General features: G+C 52.1%; 1 protein-coding gene across 1 annotated transcript; it reads right to left on the bottom strand.

The window, feature by feature from the left end:
- Positions 1 to 3,029: 3,029 nt before the first annotated feature.
- On the bottom strand, positions 3,030 to 11,234 carry galnt17 (polypeptide N-acetylgalactosaminyltransferase 17). The gene is made up of 12 exons (XM_048982433.1): positions 10,535 to 11,234; positions 10,090 to 10,431; positions 9,739 to 9,922; positions 7,095 to 7,261; positions 6,010 to 6,184; positions 5,592 to 5,789; positions 5,328 to 5,445; positions 4,991 to 5,176; positions 4,768 to 4,905; positions 4,368 to 4,463; positions 4,123 to 4,284; positions 3,030 to 4,016 (listed from the first exon to the last, which is right to left on the bottom strand). The coding sequence occupies exons 2-12, from the start codon at positions 10,331 to 10,333 to the stop codon at positions 3,876 to 3,878; spliced, it is 1,809 nt and encodes a 602-aa protein (XP_048838390.1). The 5' UTR covers positions 10,334 to 10,431; positions 10,535 to 11,234; the 3' UTR covers positions 3,030 to 3,875.
- Positions 11,235 to 14,523: the final 3,289 nt, after the last annotated feature.

Here is a 14,523-nt window from a genome sequence, read left to right as displayed (position 1 = left end):
AAACACACCCGTCCCGAGCGACGTCTTGCCTCCGCATGGCTCTGCACCTGGAAACTGCCTCCACAACCGTCAGCAGGAAGCGGTTTATGATTCGCTCTAATTGGCATTCCCCTGCAGACGAGGTGTTAAAAACCGGCTGGAAGCTACAGACGAGCTGGGAAGGTCTGCGGCTCAAACCGTTTCTCTTCTCTGTTTGCGACGTGTCCCTCTTACTATGAGCAAGCTCAGACATTTGAGTTGAGTGTCCTGCTTCAGATCTGATCAAATCCTGTTAATTAATCCGAATTAAAAAGAGCCATTGAGGGTCCTGGGAGGTCTGGCATGCAGGGCCTTGTGTGCCAGGAAGCGGTCATGTGACATGTGCCCTTATGGTGGCAGTAAGCAGTCATGTGACATGTGCCCTTATGGTGGCAGTAAGCAGTCATGTGACATGTGCCCTTATGGTGGCAGTAAGCAGTCATGTGACATGTGCCCTTATGGTGACAGTAAGCAGTCATGTGACGTGCTAATCGGGCTTCTCACTGGTCTGCCCTAGCAGGGGGCCTCTCCGCGTAGCTGGGAGAGCATAGGTGTGTTTGGCGGTTCTCCTCCATCCTTGTACGAGTCCGTCCTCTGTGTGTCACCACCTCCCTGCCCTGGGCCTCAGTGTATGAGCGGAGCTCGGGTGACGTCTGCTGAACCATTGAGCTGCAAGAGCCTCTCAGGAAATGAAGGCATCGGCCCAGACTTTCTCTAGTGCAAAAAAATTAAACAGGGGGCTCATGGGGAGGGGGGGGGGTTCTGAATGCTCACGCTAATCACGTTTTACGGTCCCTGCATCATCTCCCGTTGGGTCACGTGGCAGAAATGCAGCTGGAGCGGCTCGAAAGGGGTGTTTATACATGATGCTAATAGCTTGTGACGTGCCCCATGGCTGGGAACGATCTGAATAAATAATCTGATAAAGCACTAGAATGTCTACGGTCTCCAGTGGAAGGTAAGTCTTACTATCAGCCCTAAATGCTGGTCGCACAGGTACCGTGGTACAAATGGCGGAAACGGCGCTGTGCTCTCAGAACAATTACACTTTGTACATCTCCGAATTATTTACAAACAGAAATCAAAGAGACCAAGAAGCTGAGCACTGGGTGACTGTCTGACTCTGCAAACGTCCTCGAATGATTTGAGCTTCTGCGATCAGCACATCCTCGAACTGGCCTTCGGCTCATTTCCCCTCATTCTTCCCGCCACATAGTATTTTTAACCTTCTCCCCAAGCATCTGCATTTCAGTCTCTGCAGGTCGTTACGTGTCGCTCGACTGTTCCTGCCTTCCGTCCATCCATCCACCCATATCTTTAGCGTTTATGCTACAAGGACCTACCCAGCAGCTAGAATCATAACAAAAAACATGAAAATGATGCAACGACCCATTACAAATCAAGGTGAAAATGTGAGTATTATGAAATCAAAAACTGTTGATTTGTCACTCGTGATTTTTTTTTTTTATCTGTGGAGCCACCTGGTGGACATATGTGGTCTTTACATGCGCGTGTACTCTCAGTTGTCCTTCAGAACCATTTATGCCAGCTAAGGCTACATAATGGGAGCCAGTCCCGAGCGTCGTGGAACACAGGGCACTAACGCACTCACACAGTCACCCGCTAAAAGCAGGACATTCACCTCCTCATCTGGGGCATCATCTTTGCAGACTGTAGGAGGAAAACAGAAAACTTCTACACCTTATATACCAAATGACCTTGCAGGTTGCGGTATCTGATGGATTATGGTGTTTACATTGCTAGTTACAGGTACTGTACTCCAACCCCTTGCCATCTGCGTCCGAATTGTCGATAACCTGGAGCACCTACACACATTTCAGATAACAGTCAGTTCAGACCCTCAAGCTCATTTTCAGGCGCATCAAAGCTTTGCAGCTGCCATATCTGCAGACACCCCCAGCCCTTGCGTATCGGCCCTCGCTGCCTGTACGGGCTCGTCTCCGGCTTAATCTCCTCCGGAGCCGCCAGCCCCGCGTCTCCGCCACTAAAGAGAAGGCGAGCTATGTGGGCCAGCCCGCAGCGATGCTGATTGGAAGGCTGCTGTCATGTGATGTAAGGGGCTGGGGCTTCTCAGTGGACGCTGTTGTTGAGGGCTCATTGACATGCACAGCTGGCAGTCGGAACGGCCCCCCCGTGTGCCGACGGACTCTACAGGCCACGGGTGGCGGCGTGTCACGCTGTGGGCCGCGTGTCCCACCCGCTAACATAACAGCTGTGAACAGGCCCGTGCTGCCAGTGCACCCCCTCTGCACGTCTTACAGCCAACGCGGGGGAGCATCCTTAGGAGGGAGGTGGCTCCCCCCCACCCCCCACCACCCCCATCCAAACATGTGGCTTGCAGCCGACTTTCCCGAAAGACAGGGGTGACGTGCCGTTAACGCTGTCCGGCGGTTGTCATGGACACAGCGCCACGTCCTGTTTTGTCTCGTCTGGACTGGGAAGCGAGATATCAAGAAGCCTGCCGCTGGTTTTCACTGAGGCGTGAGTCACGCTAAACGGCTAAACAGCATGCAAATCTGCGTTTACCGCGGAAACGTGGCCATTTCCATCCAGGGCTACGGAACAGAGTGGCAGCGGCAAAAGCGACACCAGGTCTCTGACCTTTTTTTTTTTTTTTTTTTTACACCAAAGACACACTCTTTTTTTGTGGTGCTTAAACTGTTTTACACACACACACACACACACACACACACAATCTACTATAAATAATTTGTCCCTGACCTTGTAAAGTGTTTCCTGGAATCTCCCTTCACGTTGCTTCTGATTACCAATGCGATGCTTTTGCTTTCCATCGCCGGTGTTTGCTGACCACGCACTGAATTTTAAGTCATGATAGCATGTTTAGCATTTTTAAATGAGTGTAATTATACGGCATATTAATTATGAAGCATAAAGATGCTAAGCTTTGCCGTGCAATTAAACGCCTACCGCAGTACGGGAGTTTACTACGCGCCGGAGCAGCCGACTGATCTGTGAGTCAGACTCCGAAAGCCGAGAATCATATAATTTATTGGAAGACGATTCTGAGAAGTTCCAGACTGTAACGACCGATCGACTGAATACGTCACATTAGACACACTTAAGCATGACGACGAGGCCGACTCGCGTTACTGCTGAGTCCTGAGTGCCGAAACAGGAACCATGCAGCCCATCAAAAAGTGCTTCCAGTTGTAGGCCCCCGATTTTGAGTTTTAAATGAATAATGGCAACCATGGTGCTGTGAAAGCAAATTAATAAAGATGTGGCAGCACTTCAGAGTTAGAATCTCAGACTCCCGCTGTAGCTGCTACATGTGCGTGGTGTGAGGTGGAACCAAAAATGTCCAAAATAACCTCCCTCGATGGATTTATGCGTGACACTGGCGTCAAAGCAACATCCAAAACTAAATCTACCCTATACTTAATCTATCTCTAGCAAAAATATCGGGAACATTATAGGTACCGGGAACTAATTTCACTGAGGGGATGGAAAACGAACAGCACTTCTCAGACACTCAAGAGAGTCCAAACACAGAAATGCAACAGCGTTGCCTCGCTGAATGCCGTGCATTTTCCAGAAAAACCGATTTGCTTCAACACAAAGCGCCCCAGTATTAAAACACCCAAAGTCTGAAATGGTTCCTTCTCCCTCTAGGGGTCAAGGGTCCCAGTTAAGATAAAGTCTGTATCATGTGACTGTTTTTTTTTTTTTTGAAAGGTCAGTCCCCACAATTAACAGGACGCTCCACAGTGCCTCCAGTGGCCAGCAGTTCTAGTCGCCGGTTCTGAGACGAGCGTGCCATGCGGCACCGTGATCCCGGAGGCAGGCTGGGGGGGGGAGCAGCCAGCAGCCCCACGTCACTGAGGCTGCTTCATGGCGTTTTTGATGTTCCATCGCTGCCCTGTGCAGGCCTGCAGCACCAGCAGGTGGCCAAAGTTCACGTTGGCTGGGATGACCTCCAGGCAGCGTCCCGTGCCTCGGTTCACGATGGCCTCGTTCTGCGAGGGAGGAGACGACACCAAAGGTACAGACACAGAATGCAGGGGGACCGGGGCCCTGGGAGCCTTGCCTGTACGGCCTGCAGGGGGAGCCTGCCACCCTTACCTGGGAGAAGCTCCAGGTCTTGTGGCGCACACTGGACACCTTTTCGCAGTTGAGCAGCTGAGCCTGGTTGCTGACCTGGTCGTCCACCAGGCAGCGTGTGTCCTCTCCAGTGCTGCCCAGGGGGCCCAGGTGCAACTGGCCCTCCGTGGTGAAGCGGCTCAGCTGTGGGAAGCAGGGTCAGACTCGGTGACCACACACCCCTGCAGCCTCATTGTGGTGCTATAACACGTCAGGCGTGACTCTACCTGAGGACCCCATCCGTGACATGGGTGTAGGGTGGCGGTGTGGTTCTCCTTGATTCCCTGGTCCACACAGAGGTGACTCACTTTGGTATTACGAATCTGGGCAATGAGACACACACACAAACACACGCAAGGCTGAAGAGCTCCGCTTCCTGCGATATGAGGTGTTCAAATGAGTCATGACCGGTTACATCCTGGTATCGCATTTTCAGTTTGCTATTTCTCTGCGAGGATGTCTTATGCAGAACCACAAATCCAGAAATCTGACGAGATCAACCAAAACCTCTTGTGGTTTCTGTACTTCACCAGTTTCGAAAAATAAATATCTTTGCCTGCTCTAGTTGAATAAACCAAATACTGCCAAACATCTGAAAGTGGCGGTATTTGCGACCGAGTCACTCACTTCTCCGTAATAAATAGTGTTGTTGTATCTTCTCATCTCTGGATAGACGTTGTCCAGGTACCACTCGAAGTTCTTACACTGCAGCCTTTTCCTCAGAGCCACTCTTTGCGAGATGTCGCCGATGTCGATCCCATGATTCTGAAAGCACCGGAACGGTAAACGGGATGTATACGATGCCAACGCGACTTAAACCCGGCCGGTCATCCGGCGACAACACACGCACTTCCATGGGGATGTTCCAGGCTAGGTAGACGTTGGACTTGTAGTTGTCCATCCAGACCTCGGCTACACGCAGAGCATTGCGCCTGGTGTGGAAGGCGATGTTGTTGTGATACGGCTTCTTCACTCTGGCTATGTGGGCAACCCTAGAGCAAGGCAGGACTTCCATGCTGCCTCCACACAGCCAGACCTGAGTGCACATACTCTGTATTAGAACAGCAAACATCTCGCAACACATCTAAAGACATCCTCCGAACCTGCAGTTCCGTCCTAGAGGGGTGGACGGATCTCCTGAGACACAGGGGCTATTCTAAGCACCCACCGCCACGTGGCACACTGACCCGGATTCCCAGCTCTATGTTCTCCCCTCCGTACACATCCATGCCAGGGTCGAGTAAGCCCAGCTCTCCAAAGTAAACGCGATTCGCCACGAAGGAGCACCCGATCATCGCTGGCGTCCTGGAGGGAAACGCATTTTAGATCATGATGTCAAAGCTGACAGGAGGCAGAGAGGAGCGCTGTCCCGACCCCGTCTCCCGAGGAGCACACACACCATGTGGGTAAGCACCGAGCGTCAGCGCTCTCTTCCTGCTCGGCATACAGACCTGATGGGGGCGGAGTTGTCACCGTCGTCCCACCACTGCTTGGGCGGATTGATGTACATACACCAGAGCTCCCAGTTGTAGCCATGGCCCGAGTTCTCATAGCGCTCCAGCTCCAGGTTCTCGTGCTTGATGTTGTCGATAGAGGGCAGGACGATCCGCCTGTGATCCTCCTTAATCCTGGCGAGAACCGGCTCAGCCCTGGGGGCGGGTGAGAAGTGCACAAAGGGATCACAGATGGTCTGCATTTTCGGCCACGTGTCCGGCTCCCTGTAAATCCCCCCTGACTCATACCTTACCTGTATAGCTAGTCGGATTCTGCCCCCTCGATTAACCATGCACACAAGCTCTGCAAGGTAACTACGCTGGCTCATTGGGGATTATCACCCCTAGCTCCCTGCTTTGTGCCCTGGGCTCTTACCACATGGGGGTGAACTCCACATGCGCGTCGAAAAAGCCCGTCACCTCCCCGGTGGCCACCTTCCAGCCTTCGATGCGTGCGCGGATGAGCCCCTCCCTCTTCTGGTTGCGCACGATCTTGATGAGGCCCGGGTACCGCTTGTTGACGTACTCCTCCAGGGGTGCTTTCAGTTGCTCTGCCATGCAATGGGAAGGGGGAGGGATGCATTTGCAAGCCAGCTGGACGAGCCGCATTTGAGATGCGTATGCGGAGGTCGCTCTCTAACGTTATCCGTACAGCACCAAAGAGATGCTCCGCTTCGATCTCTGCTGATGGAAGCGGACCCTCCCTCTCTTGGGAATGCTTTCTGAAAATCAGCACTCATCCCACCCGTGACAACTGCCGTCAACGGAGGGGGGGGGGCGTGCAGCGAGCCAGGGCTGTGTGCAACCTTCATTCAGCAACCACCCCCATGTCCAAATGACTGCTACCTCTTCCCTCCCTGCACTGCCGGCCTCGTGCCAACTGGACCCCTCCTATCCCCCCCCCCCCCCCCCCACCTTAAAGCCTTGTTGAAATGAGTCCAACACATTAAGTGCAGAAATGGTATTCACACATTGGTACAAATGAATGGCCCGGTCCGGCCGGTAATATCAAATCGCATGCTAGCAGCCACCTAATTTCTAATGCCTGAGAACAAAGGCATCATTAATGTTAGTCTGCGTGTCTAGAAGGTCTGCACGTTCATCGATTGGCTGATACTCCCTGCACTGTATGACACCATGCATGGGTCTGGGTCGTGCACCAAAAAAACAAGCCCAGACTGCTTCTTCCTCTGCAAATCAGTGACGCTCAGCTGAACTTAATTTCCGGTTCAGCTTGGCTGAAGCATTTGCACAATGAGGAAGAGAATTAAATCACTTTTTACTAACCACCTGTGGTAAGCAGCGATCTGAGCAGTAATTTGGAGCAGTGTAATATCTACTCAGAAGCTGTATTCGGGCTGGTTTTAAACAATGTGCCCCCATCGTCGGTGGAACTAATCCCTGCTTTGTCCACCCAGGCACTATCCCAACACCTCTGTCTCACGGAAAGGGTCTCCCTACCATCGTCACTGTAGTCGTCCACCAGGATGATCTCCTTCAGCAGGTGCGCCGGCGTGTGGTTGACGGCAGAGTGCACCGAACGCAGGATGACCGACAGGGCCTCGTTGACGAAGATGAAGATGAGCGAGAGCTGTGGTAAGTCCCGGGGATACGTCACCTTCTTGCACCTGGTGATACGAAATATGAGAGGCCATCATGGAGTCGTACTCCAGGCCTGCCCCGTCCAATGAAGCAGTATCTGTTTGTGTCACACTCCACTCCAAAATGAAGCCGCCCCCACCCACCCCGCCGCTCTCATACGTGGCACCATGGACGTCAGATATACAGCCTAATTTTAACCAGCCCTCTGTGCTACTTTGATGGCAGCCTGATGAGCCGTAACAGCCTCAATATGAGCCCTGGTCTGCGCCTTGCCACGCCCGCAGGACTGCCTCTCCTGTCATGGTGTGGTCTGCACCTTGCCGCACCCACAGGACTGCCTCTCCTGTCATGGTGTGGTCTACACCTTGCCGCGCCCACAGGACTGCCTCTCCTGTCATGGTGTGGTCTATGCCTTGCCACGCCCGCAGGACTGCCTCTCCTGTCATGGTGTGGTCTATGCCTTGCCGCACCCACAGGACTGCCTCTCCTGTCATGGTGTGGTCTACGCCTCGCCACGCCCGCAGGACTGCTTCTCCTGTCATGGTGTGGTCTACGCCTCGCCACGCCCGCAGGACTGCCTCTCTTATCATGGTGTGGTCTGCGCCTTGCCGCACTTACAGGACTGCCTCTCCTGTCATGGTGTGGTCTGTGCCTTGCCGCACCCACAGGACTGCCTCTCCTGTCATTGTGTGGTCTACGCCTCGCCACGCCCGCAGGACTGCCTCTCCTGTCATGGTGTGGTCTGCGCCTTGCCGCACCCACAGGACTGCCTCTCCTGTCATGGTGATGTCCACACCTTGCCACACCCGCAGGAATGCCTCTCCTGTCATGGTGTGGTCTATGCCTTGCCGCACCCACAGGACTGCCTCTCCTGTCATGATGTAGTCTACGCCTCGCCACGCCCGCAGGACTGCCTCTCTTGTCATGGTGTGGTCTGCACCTTGCCACACCCACAGGACTGCCTCTCCTGTCATGGTGTGGTCTATGCCTCGCCACGCCGGCAGGACTGCCTCTCCTGTCATGGTGTGGTCTACGCCTCGCCACGCCCGCAGGACTGCCTCTCTTATCATGGTGTGGTCTGCGCCTTGCCACACTTACAGGACTGCCTCTCCTGTCATGGTGTGGTCTATGCCTCGCCACGCCGGCAGGACTCCCTCTCCTGTCATGGTGTGGTCTGTGCCTTGCCGCACCCACAGGACTGCCTCTCCTGTCATGGTGTGGTCTACGCCTCGCCACGCCCGCAGGACTGCCTCTCTTTTCTTGGTGTGGTCTGCGCCTTGCCGCACTTACAGGACTGCCTCTCCTGTCATGGTGTGGTCTACGCCTCGCCACGCCGGCAGGACTGCCTCTCCTGTCATGGTGTGGTCTGTGCCTTGCCGCACCCACAGGACTGCCTCTCCTGTCATGGTGTGGTCTACGCCTCGCCACGCCCGCAGGACTGCCTCTCTTTTCTTGGTGTGGTCTGCGCCTTGCCGCACTTACAGGACTGCCTCTCCTGTCATGGTGTGGTCTACACCTCGCCACGCATGCTGGATTGCCTCTCCAGAACCTTTTTTTTTGCCTCCACATGCCCCAGATATTTTACTAAGGTGACTAGGTGAATAAAAATTCCCCACAGTAACAGCTTTCACTCGGTATGGGTAGGTGAGTGCGCTGGCTTATCCAGCTGAAGGCTCCGAAAGTGCTTGGAGGACCCCAGACAGGCTAACTCTCACTGGTTGACTCCATGTCAACCAAATAATTCTTGGGACTGGCAGTGTGTGTGTGTGTGTGTGTGTGTGTGTGTGTGTGTGTGTGTGTGTGTGTGTGTGTGTGTGTGTGTCAAGTTCAACATATGTTCCGATATTGTCAGCAACTTGTATAACAATGACAACGGAGTCAGATTTCTGAGTCAGGAATTTACCAACAACCTATATTCCTGTAAGAGACCTATCTTAGTCTATGATGATCTCTAAGGACAATCAATAACCAAGGGACCTCCGTAAACCAAGACTTTTCTGAGACTTGAACTGATTCTCAGTTGTACTGTAGACTATATGTTCTTTGTGTTTCCAGTCATAACCAACCTCACTGTGAAGTGGCAGGCTGATCGCTTTAATGATTTGACACCGGCCACCTATAACCTACACCCGTTAGGGCCTTATCTGACTCAGGGCATCAGGTGACAGAAGCTAATGATAACACCACATATTTAGTAAATGTGTTTGTCCAACGTAAGCGAGGAAAGCCTGCATTCACAGCACAGGGTCAGCCAGAATCCCAAGGAACCCCCAGTGATACCACATCTCAACCATCCTCAAACTCCAATGAACCCATGACATTCTGGACATGGGCACAGATCACACTACCTGACGGTGTTAAAAGGCCATGATTTTTTGTAACACAGTAGTATTTCCTGACCTGATGTAACTGCATCAACAGGTAAATGCAATGCCAATTCATGCAAGATACCATTACAACTACTGTACATTATTAGAAGTTAGTTCTGTGTCCTTGCACTCACTTGCTTGGGCGGTAGTCTGGAATGGATCTGTCCAGGGAGATCTTGTCACTGAGGTAGGCATTGTAGCCATACTTCTCTCTCAGCAATTTTGCATCATTCTCTTCTTCGGGGGTCAAGGTGGCAGGAAAGCCACCCTCACCTCGCCCTCCAAAGCCTTCGATCAGACCCAGTGATTTGGAGAGTCCTGATCATTTAAAAAAACGGTCCCTTAGCTTTGCTCATGAGGCACATTATAAAATTTTAACAGCAAGAATAATGCCACTTGTGGGTGGTGTTTTACTAATATTAATCATTTAATTCTGCTTTGGATGCATAAATCTAGCACTTCTGTAACGGAGAGTGTAAACTTACCATTGAGCTGCCTGTAGACCACATCCTCCAGGGAGCCAAGTCTCTTGAGCAGGGTTTCATGACTGACGCTGGATGCTTGCGCCGTAAGATTATAGCGAGCGTATCTTCTGGCATCAGCCGCGACGTCCTGCCCGGCGGCTCTGACGGTACGCGAGTTGCACCGGGCCCAAAAGGTGACGAAGCCCGCCACGGCGATCACATTGAGCACCAGCAGCATTCTCCATCTCCTCAACGCGAAAGCCATGAAAGTTGCCGATGCCCGAAATCCGCTGCGCCGCGTCTTTGCGAGAATATATCACAGATGAAAGTGTCCACGCTGTGGCAGCCGAACGCGCTACCTTTCTGTAAGAGGGTGTTTAAGACGTTCATACATCAAGATTAATCCTCAAATTAAGGAGTAGAATAAGGCGTGGAGCATAAACACTCCCACAAATTGACCTCTTACCATTCCGCAATGGAGAGAAATCTAGGTTGCATCCGCCTTCGGCGAGAGATCCGTCAGTGTGTCCAAGAGTAGTCCATAAATCTGTCACTTAAAGATCATCCGTGCAATGCAGGAATAACGCAAACATCGTATCGCTGGCTGCCAAGTCTTTAAACGATCATTGCCATATAATGTAAATATTTAAGTAAGCGACGAGCAATGAAGGCTGCGCGGGCAAGCATCCTCATCATACCCAAAGCTGTAGAAATGCAACTCAGAAAGAAAGGGGGTGGCAATAAAAAATAAGAACGTTTTATAAATATACATTGTCAGAGTGGATGTGCATTTCACTCCGCATCCGACTAAAGCAGGAAGGGAAGCGCGAGCGCGGCGATCCGATTCCTCAGCCGAAAATCGTGTCAGCGCATCGCCGCAGCATCCTCTGCTTTCGGGCTGTAATGAAACACACGCCTGTCAAACGCGCTGTCACTTCCAGCTCCTTTCGCCACACTCCCCTCCTGTAATAGCGATTGCATTTGCATCCCCCCTCGTACAGCTCTTGTGGTTTTTTGTTTATATTGACTTATTTCCTCACGCTGTTCCTGTGATTCAGGCAGCGCTTTACTTGGTTGAAAGACGGAGGGAAAATACGGAATGGAGGACACCTAGATGAGATCCCGTGCGAGCTTTAGAAATAGCAAGTGCAGGCAAACTACCAGGGGACCAGATTAAAGTACCAGTCTAACCCACGGGGTGTTTCTGAACCGAATGAGGGCTCTCCGTTGACAACTAATGCTCCTTGTTTATCATGTGTATTCGCCTAAATGTTGGTCTAACTTTAGCACCTCAGAGAAATGTAGATCAGTCGCCTGCCAAAGGTACTTTTTGTTAATCACCGAATGCAATCCCTGCGTAGTATTAGACACTATAATATTAGCCGCCGATGTGATTTCTCGTTGCTTTGTTAACAATTATCCATGCGTAGATAAAGCCTACACCAATAAATGTGTGGTTTTTATTCGAAGGGGGGCGGTGATTTTGATGTGGTTCTGTGGCTATTCATTATGTTTATTTTACTGTTTTGTTTTTTTTAATACTGCATGCCCACATTTGCAGGCGTCGAAATGCGGGGAGCTGCTAGCGGAACTGGGTCACCCAGATAGCTCGGAGGAGCCGAAGCGGCCGGCCGCAGAAGCAGCCGGCGGGAAGACACGTCACTGGCGGCCCGGTCGAGTGCACCGGATTATTCCTGGGAAATATGACAGGTTGTGGCGCTTGGGGGTCGGAGGCGAGGGCTGGGGGAAGTGTGATTAACATCATCTTTAAGCAACTCAAATAAATTAGATCACGGCATAATTAACTCGCATATGTGCCGTATTGCGATTATAGGTCCAATCCCCGTGGCGCTTCGTTCCCTTATTTCTATTCACTTGCTCTAAAATCTCGGGTAATCTTGTTTATTGCACATTTCTCACCTTCAAATTCTGGAATGTGGTAGGAACCCCTAATCGAAGGCAGGGAAACGGGTTGAGTGGCTCGTCATATAATTATGATTGGCTGGCCCTTATTATGCGGGAAAAGTCTCAAATGCGTTCATTTATTAAAATCAGTCAAATGAATCCCATTCATATTGTGGCATCCCACAGACCCAGACATAGCGGGAAGACTGTTGCATCACACCTCTGTGACCAGCCTTCAAATCTCCGCCATGGCTTTGTGTGCGTGGAGCTGGCATGTTCTCCCGATGTCGGTGCGGGGTTTCCCCCAGCTACTCCGGTTTCCTGCCACAGTCCAAAAACTGAAGTTACCTAATAGCCCATAGGCGTGTATGTGTGAGTGAATGCACTGTCAGAAAAAAGGACTCAGCCCTGGCGCTGTTTTGTTCCCCAAGGTACAACAAAAATAATAATGTATCCCTAATTCTGTACATTAAAAGGTACATTTACCTACAGCTAAAGGTACAAACTGGTACCTTTTTCCTGACAGTGTGCCCTGCAATGGGTTGGCATCTCTTCCCGTGTTGTTCTCAGCTTTGTGCCCGTAGCCTCCAGGATAGGCTCCAGGGATGGGCTCTGAGATAGGCTCCGGGGATAGGCTCCGGGATAGGCTCCAGGAATAGACTCCGGGGATAGGCTTCAGGGATAGGCTCCGGGGATAGGCTCCGGGATAGGCTCCAGGAATAGACTCCGGGGATAGGCTTCAGGGATAGGCTCCGGGGATAGGCTCTGAGATAGGCTCCGGGAATAGGCTCCGGGGATAGGCTCCGGGAATAGGCTCCAGGGATGGGCTCTGAGATAGGCTCCGGGGATAGGCTCCGGAATAGGCTCCGGGAATAGACTCCGGGAATAGACTCCGGGGATAGGCTTCAGGGATAGGCTCCGGGAATAGACTCCGGGGATAGACTCCGGGGATAGGCTTCAGGGATAGGCTCCGGGGATAGACTCCGGGGATAGGCTCTGGGAATAGGCTTCAGGGATAGGCTCCGGGGATAGGCTCCGGGGATAGACTCCGGGAATAGGCTCTGAGATAGGCTCCGGGAATAAGCTCCAGGGATGGGCTCCGGGGATAGACTCCGGGGATAGGCTCCGGGAATAGGCTCCAGGGATGGACTCCGGGGATAGGCTCCGGGAATAGGCTCCAGGGATGGGCTCCGGGGATAGACTCCGGGGATAGGCTCCGGGAATAGGCTCCAGGGATAGGCTCCAGGGATGGGCTCCGGGGATAGACTCCGGGGATAGGCTCCGGGAATAGGCTTCAGGGATAGGCTCCGGGGATAGGCTCCGGGGATAGGCTCCGGGAATAGGCTCCGGGGATAGACTCCGGGAATAGACTCCGGGGATAGGCTCCGGGGATAGACTCTGAGATAGGCTCCGGGGATAGGCTCCGGGAATAGACTCCGGGGATAGGCTCTGGGGATAGGCTCCGGGGATAGGCTCCGGGGATAGACTCCGGGGATAGGCTCCGGGAATAGGCTTCAGGGATAGGCTCCAGGGATAGGCTCCGGGGATAGGCTCCGGGAATAGGCTCCGGGGATAGACTCCGGGAATAGACTCCGGGGATAGGCTCCGGGGATAGACTCTGAGATAGGCTCCGGGGATAGGCTCCGGGAATAGACTCTGGGGATAGGCTCTGGGGATAGGCTCCGGGGATATGCTCCGGGGATAGACTCCGGGAATAGGCTCCGGGAATAGGATCCGGGCATAGGCTCCAGGGACAGACTCCGTGATAGGCTCCGGAATAGGCTCCAGGAATAGGCTCTGAGATAGGCTCCGGACCCCCGTGACCCTGAACAGGACAAGCTAAAACAGAAGATGGATAGATGGAAAACAAACTATAGGTACATTTAGTGCAAGGACAATACTCGTTCATTCGCAGTCCTTAAGAGAATACGAATAACAAACAAAAGACAATTTCACTTTCATTATACTGACAGAAGCCAAACAGTGAGAAAGTCATGCACCATTAGTGATATAACAAAAGCCACGGTACATCACAAATATGCACTACAAATATTTACAATATCAGGCAAATGTGAGTTCACAGTGTGGGCAGAACATGCCAGGACATACGAAAGTTGGTTCGCCAACTTTCCCAGCAGAATTTCGATTTGAACTCCCAGCTTTTGAACAAAGCTACTGACTGAGCTACCCTGCCATTTATTTTCTTAAAAACTTGTAGGGTTTGCAAAAACAGTCATTTGAAGAAGCAGGAAAATCTACACACAATATCATGAAGAGTAGGAAAGTGCTGTCCTGCTTTTCGTAATCTGCCCCAACGGTCCATGATTGAGTTTCCATGCAATTAGTAAAACTCGCAAACATCGAGATGTGTGTCCGGAGATCCTTTCAAAGGCTTCGCAGACAAACATGGCTCCTTAGGAAGGAAGTTCTCTGGGAGCCGTCGAGTACAAAGACGGCCGAGTGACGGGAAAAGGGAAGTGACCTCCCCTCTAGTTTCCGTGGTGACGATGCTGCTTATCACTCAGTTATATCTTGCAGGTTTGAGGAACC

The sequence above is a fragment of the Brienomyrus brachyistius genome, chromosome 17, assembly GCF_023856365.1.
Source record: "Brienomyrus brachyistius isolate T26 chromosome 17, BBRACH_0.4, whole genome shotgun sequence".
In the NCBI taxonomy this organism is placed as follows: domain Eukaryota; kingdom Metazoa; phylum Chordata; class Actinopteri; order Osteoglossiformes; family Mormyridae; genus Brienomyrus; species Brienomyrus brachyistius.
This window is presented reverse-complemented; position numbering and strand designations above follow the sequence as displayed.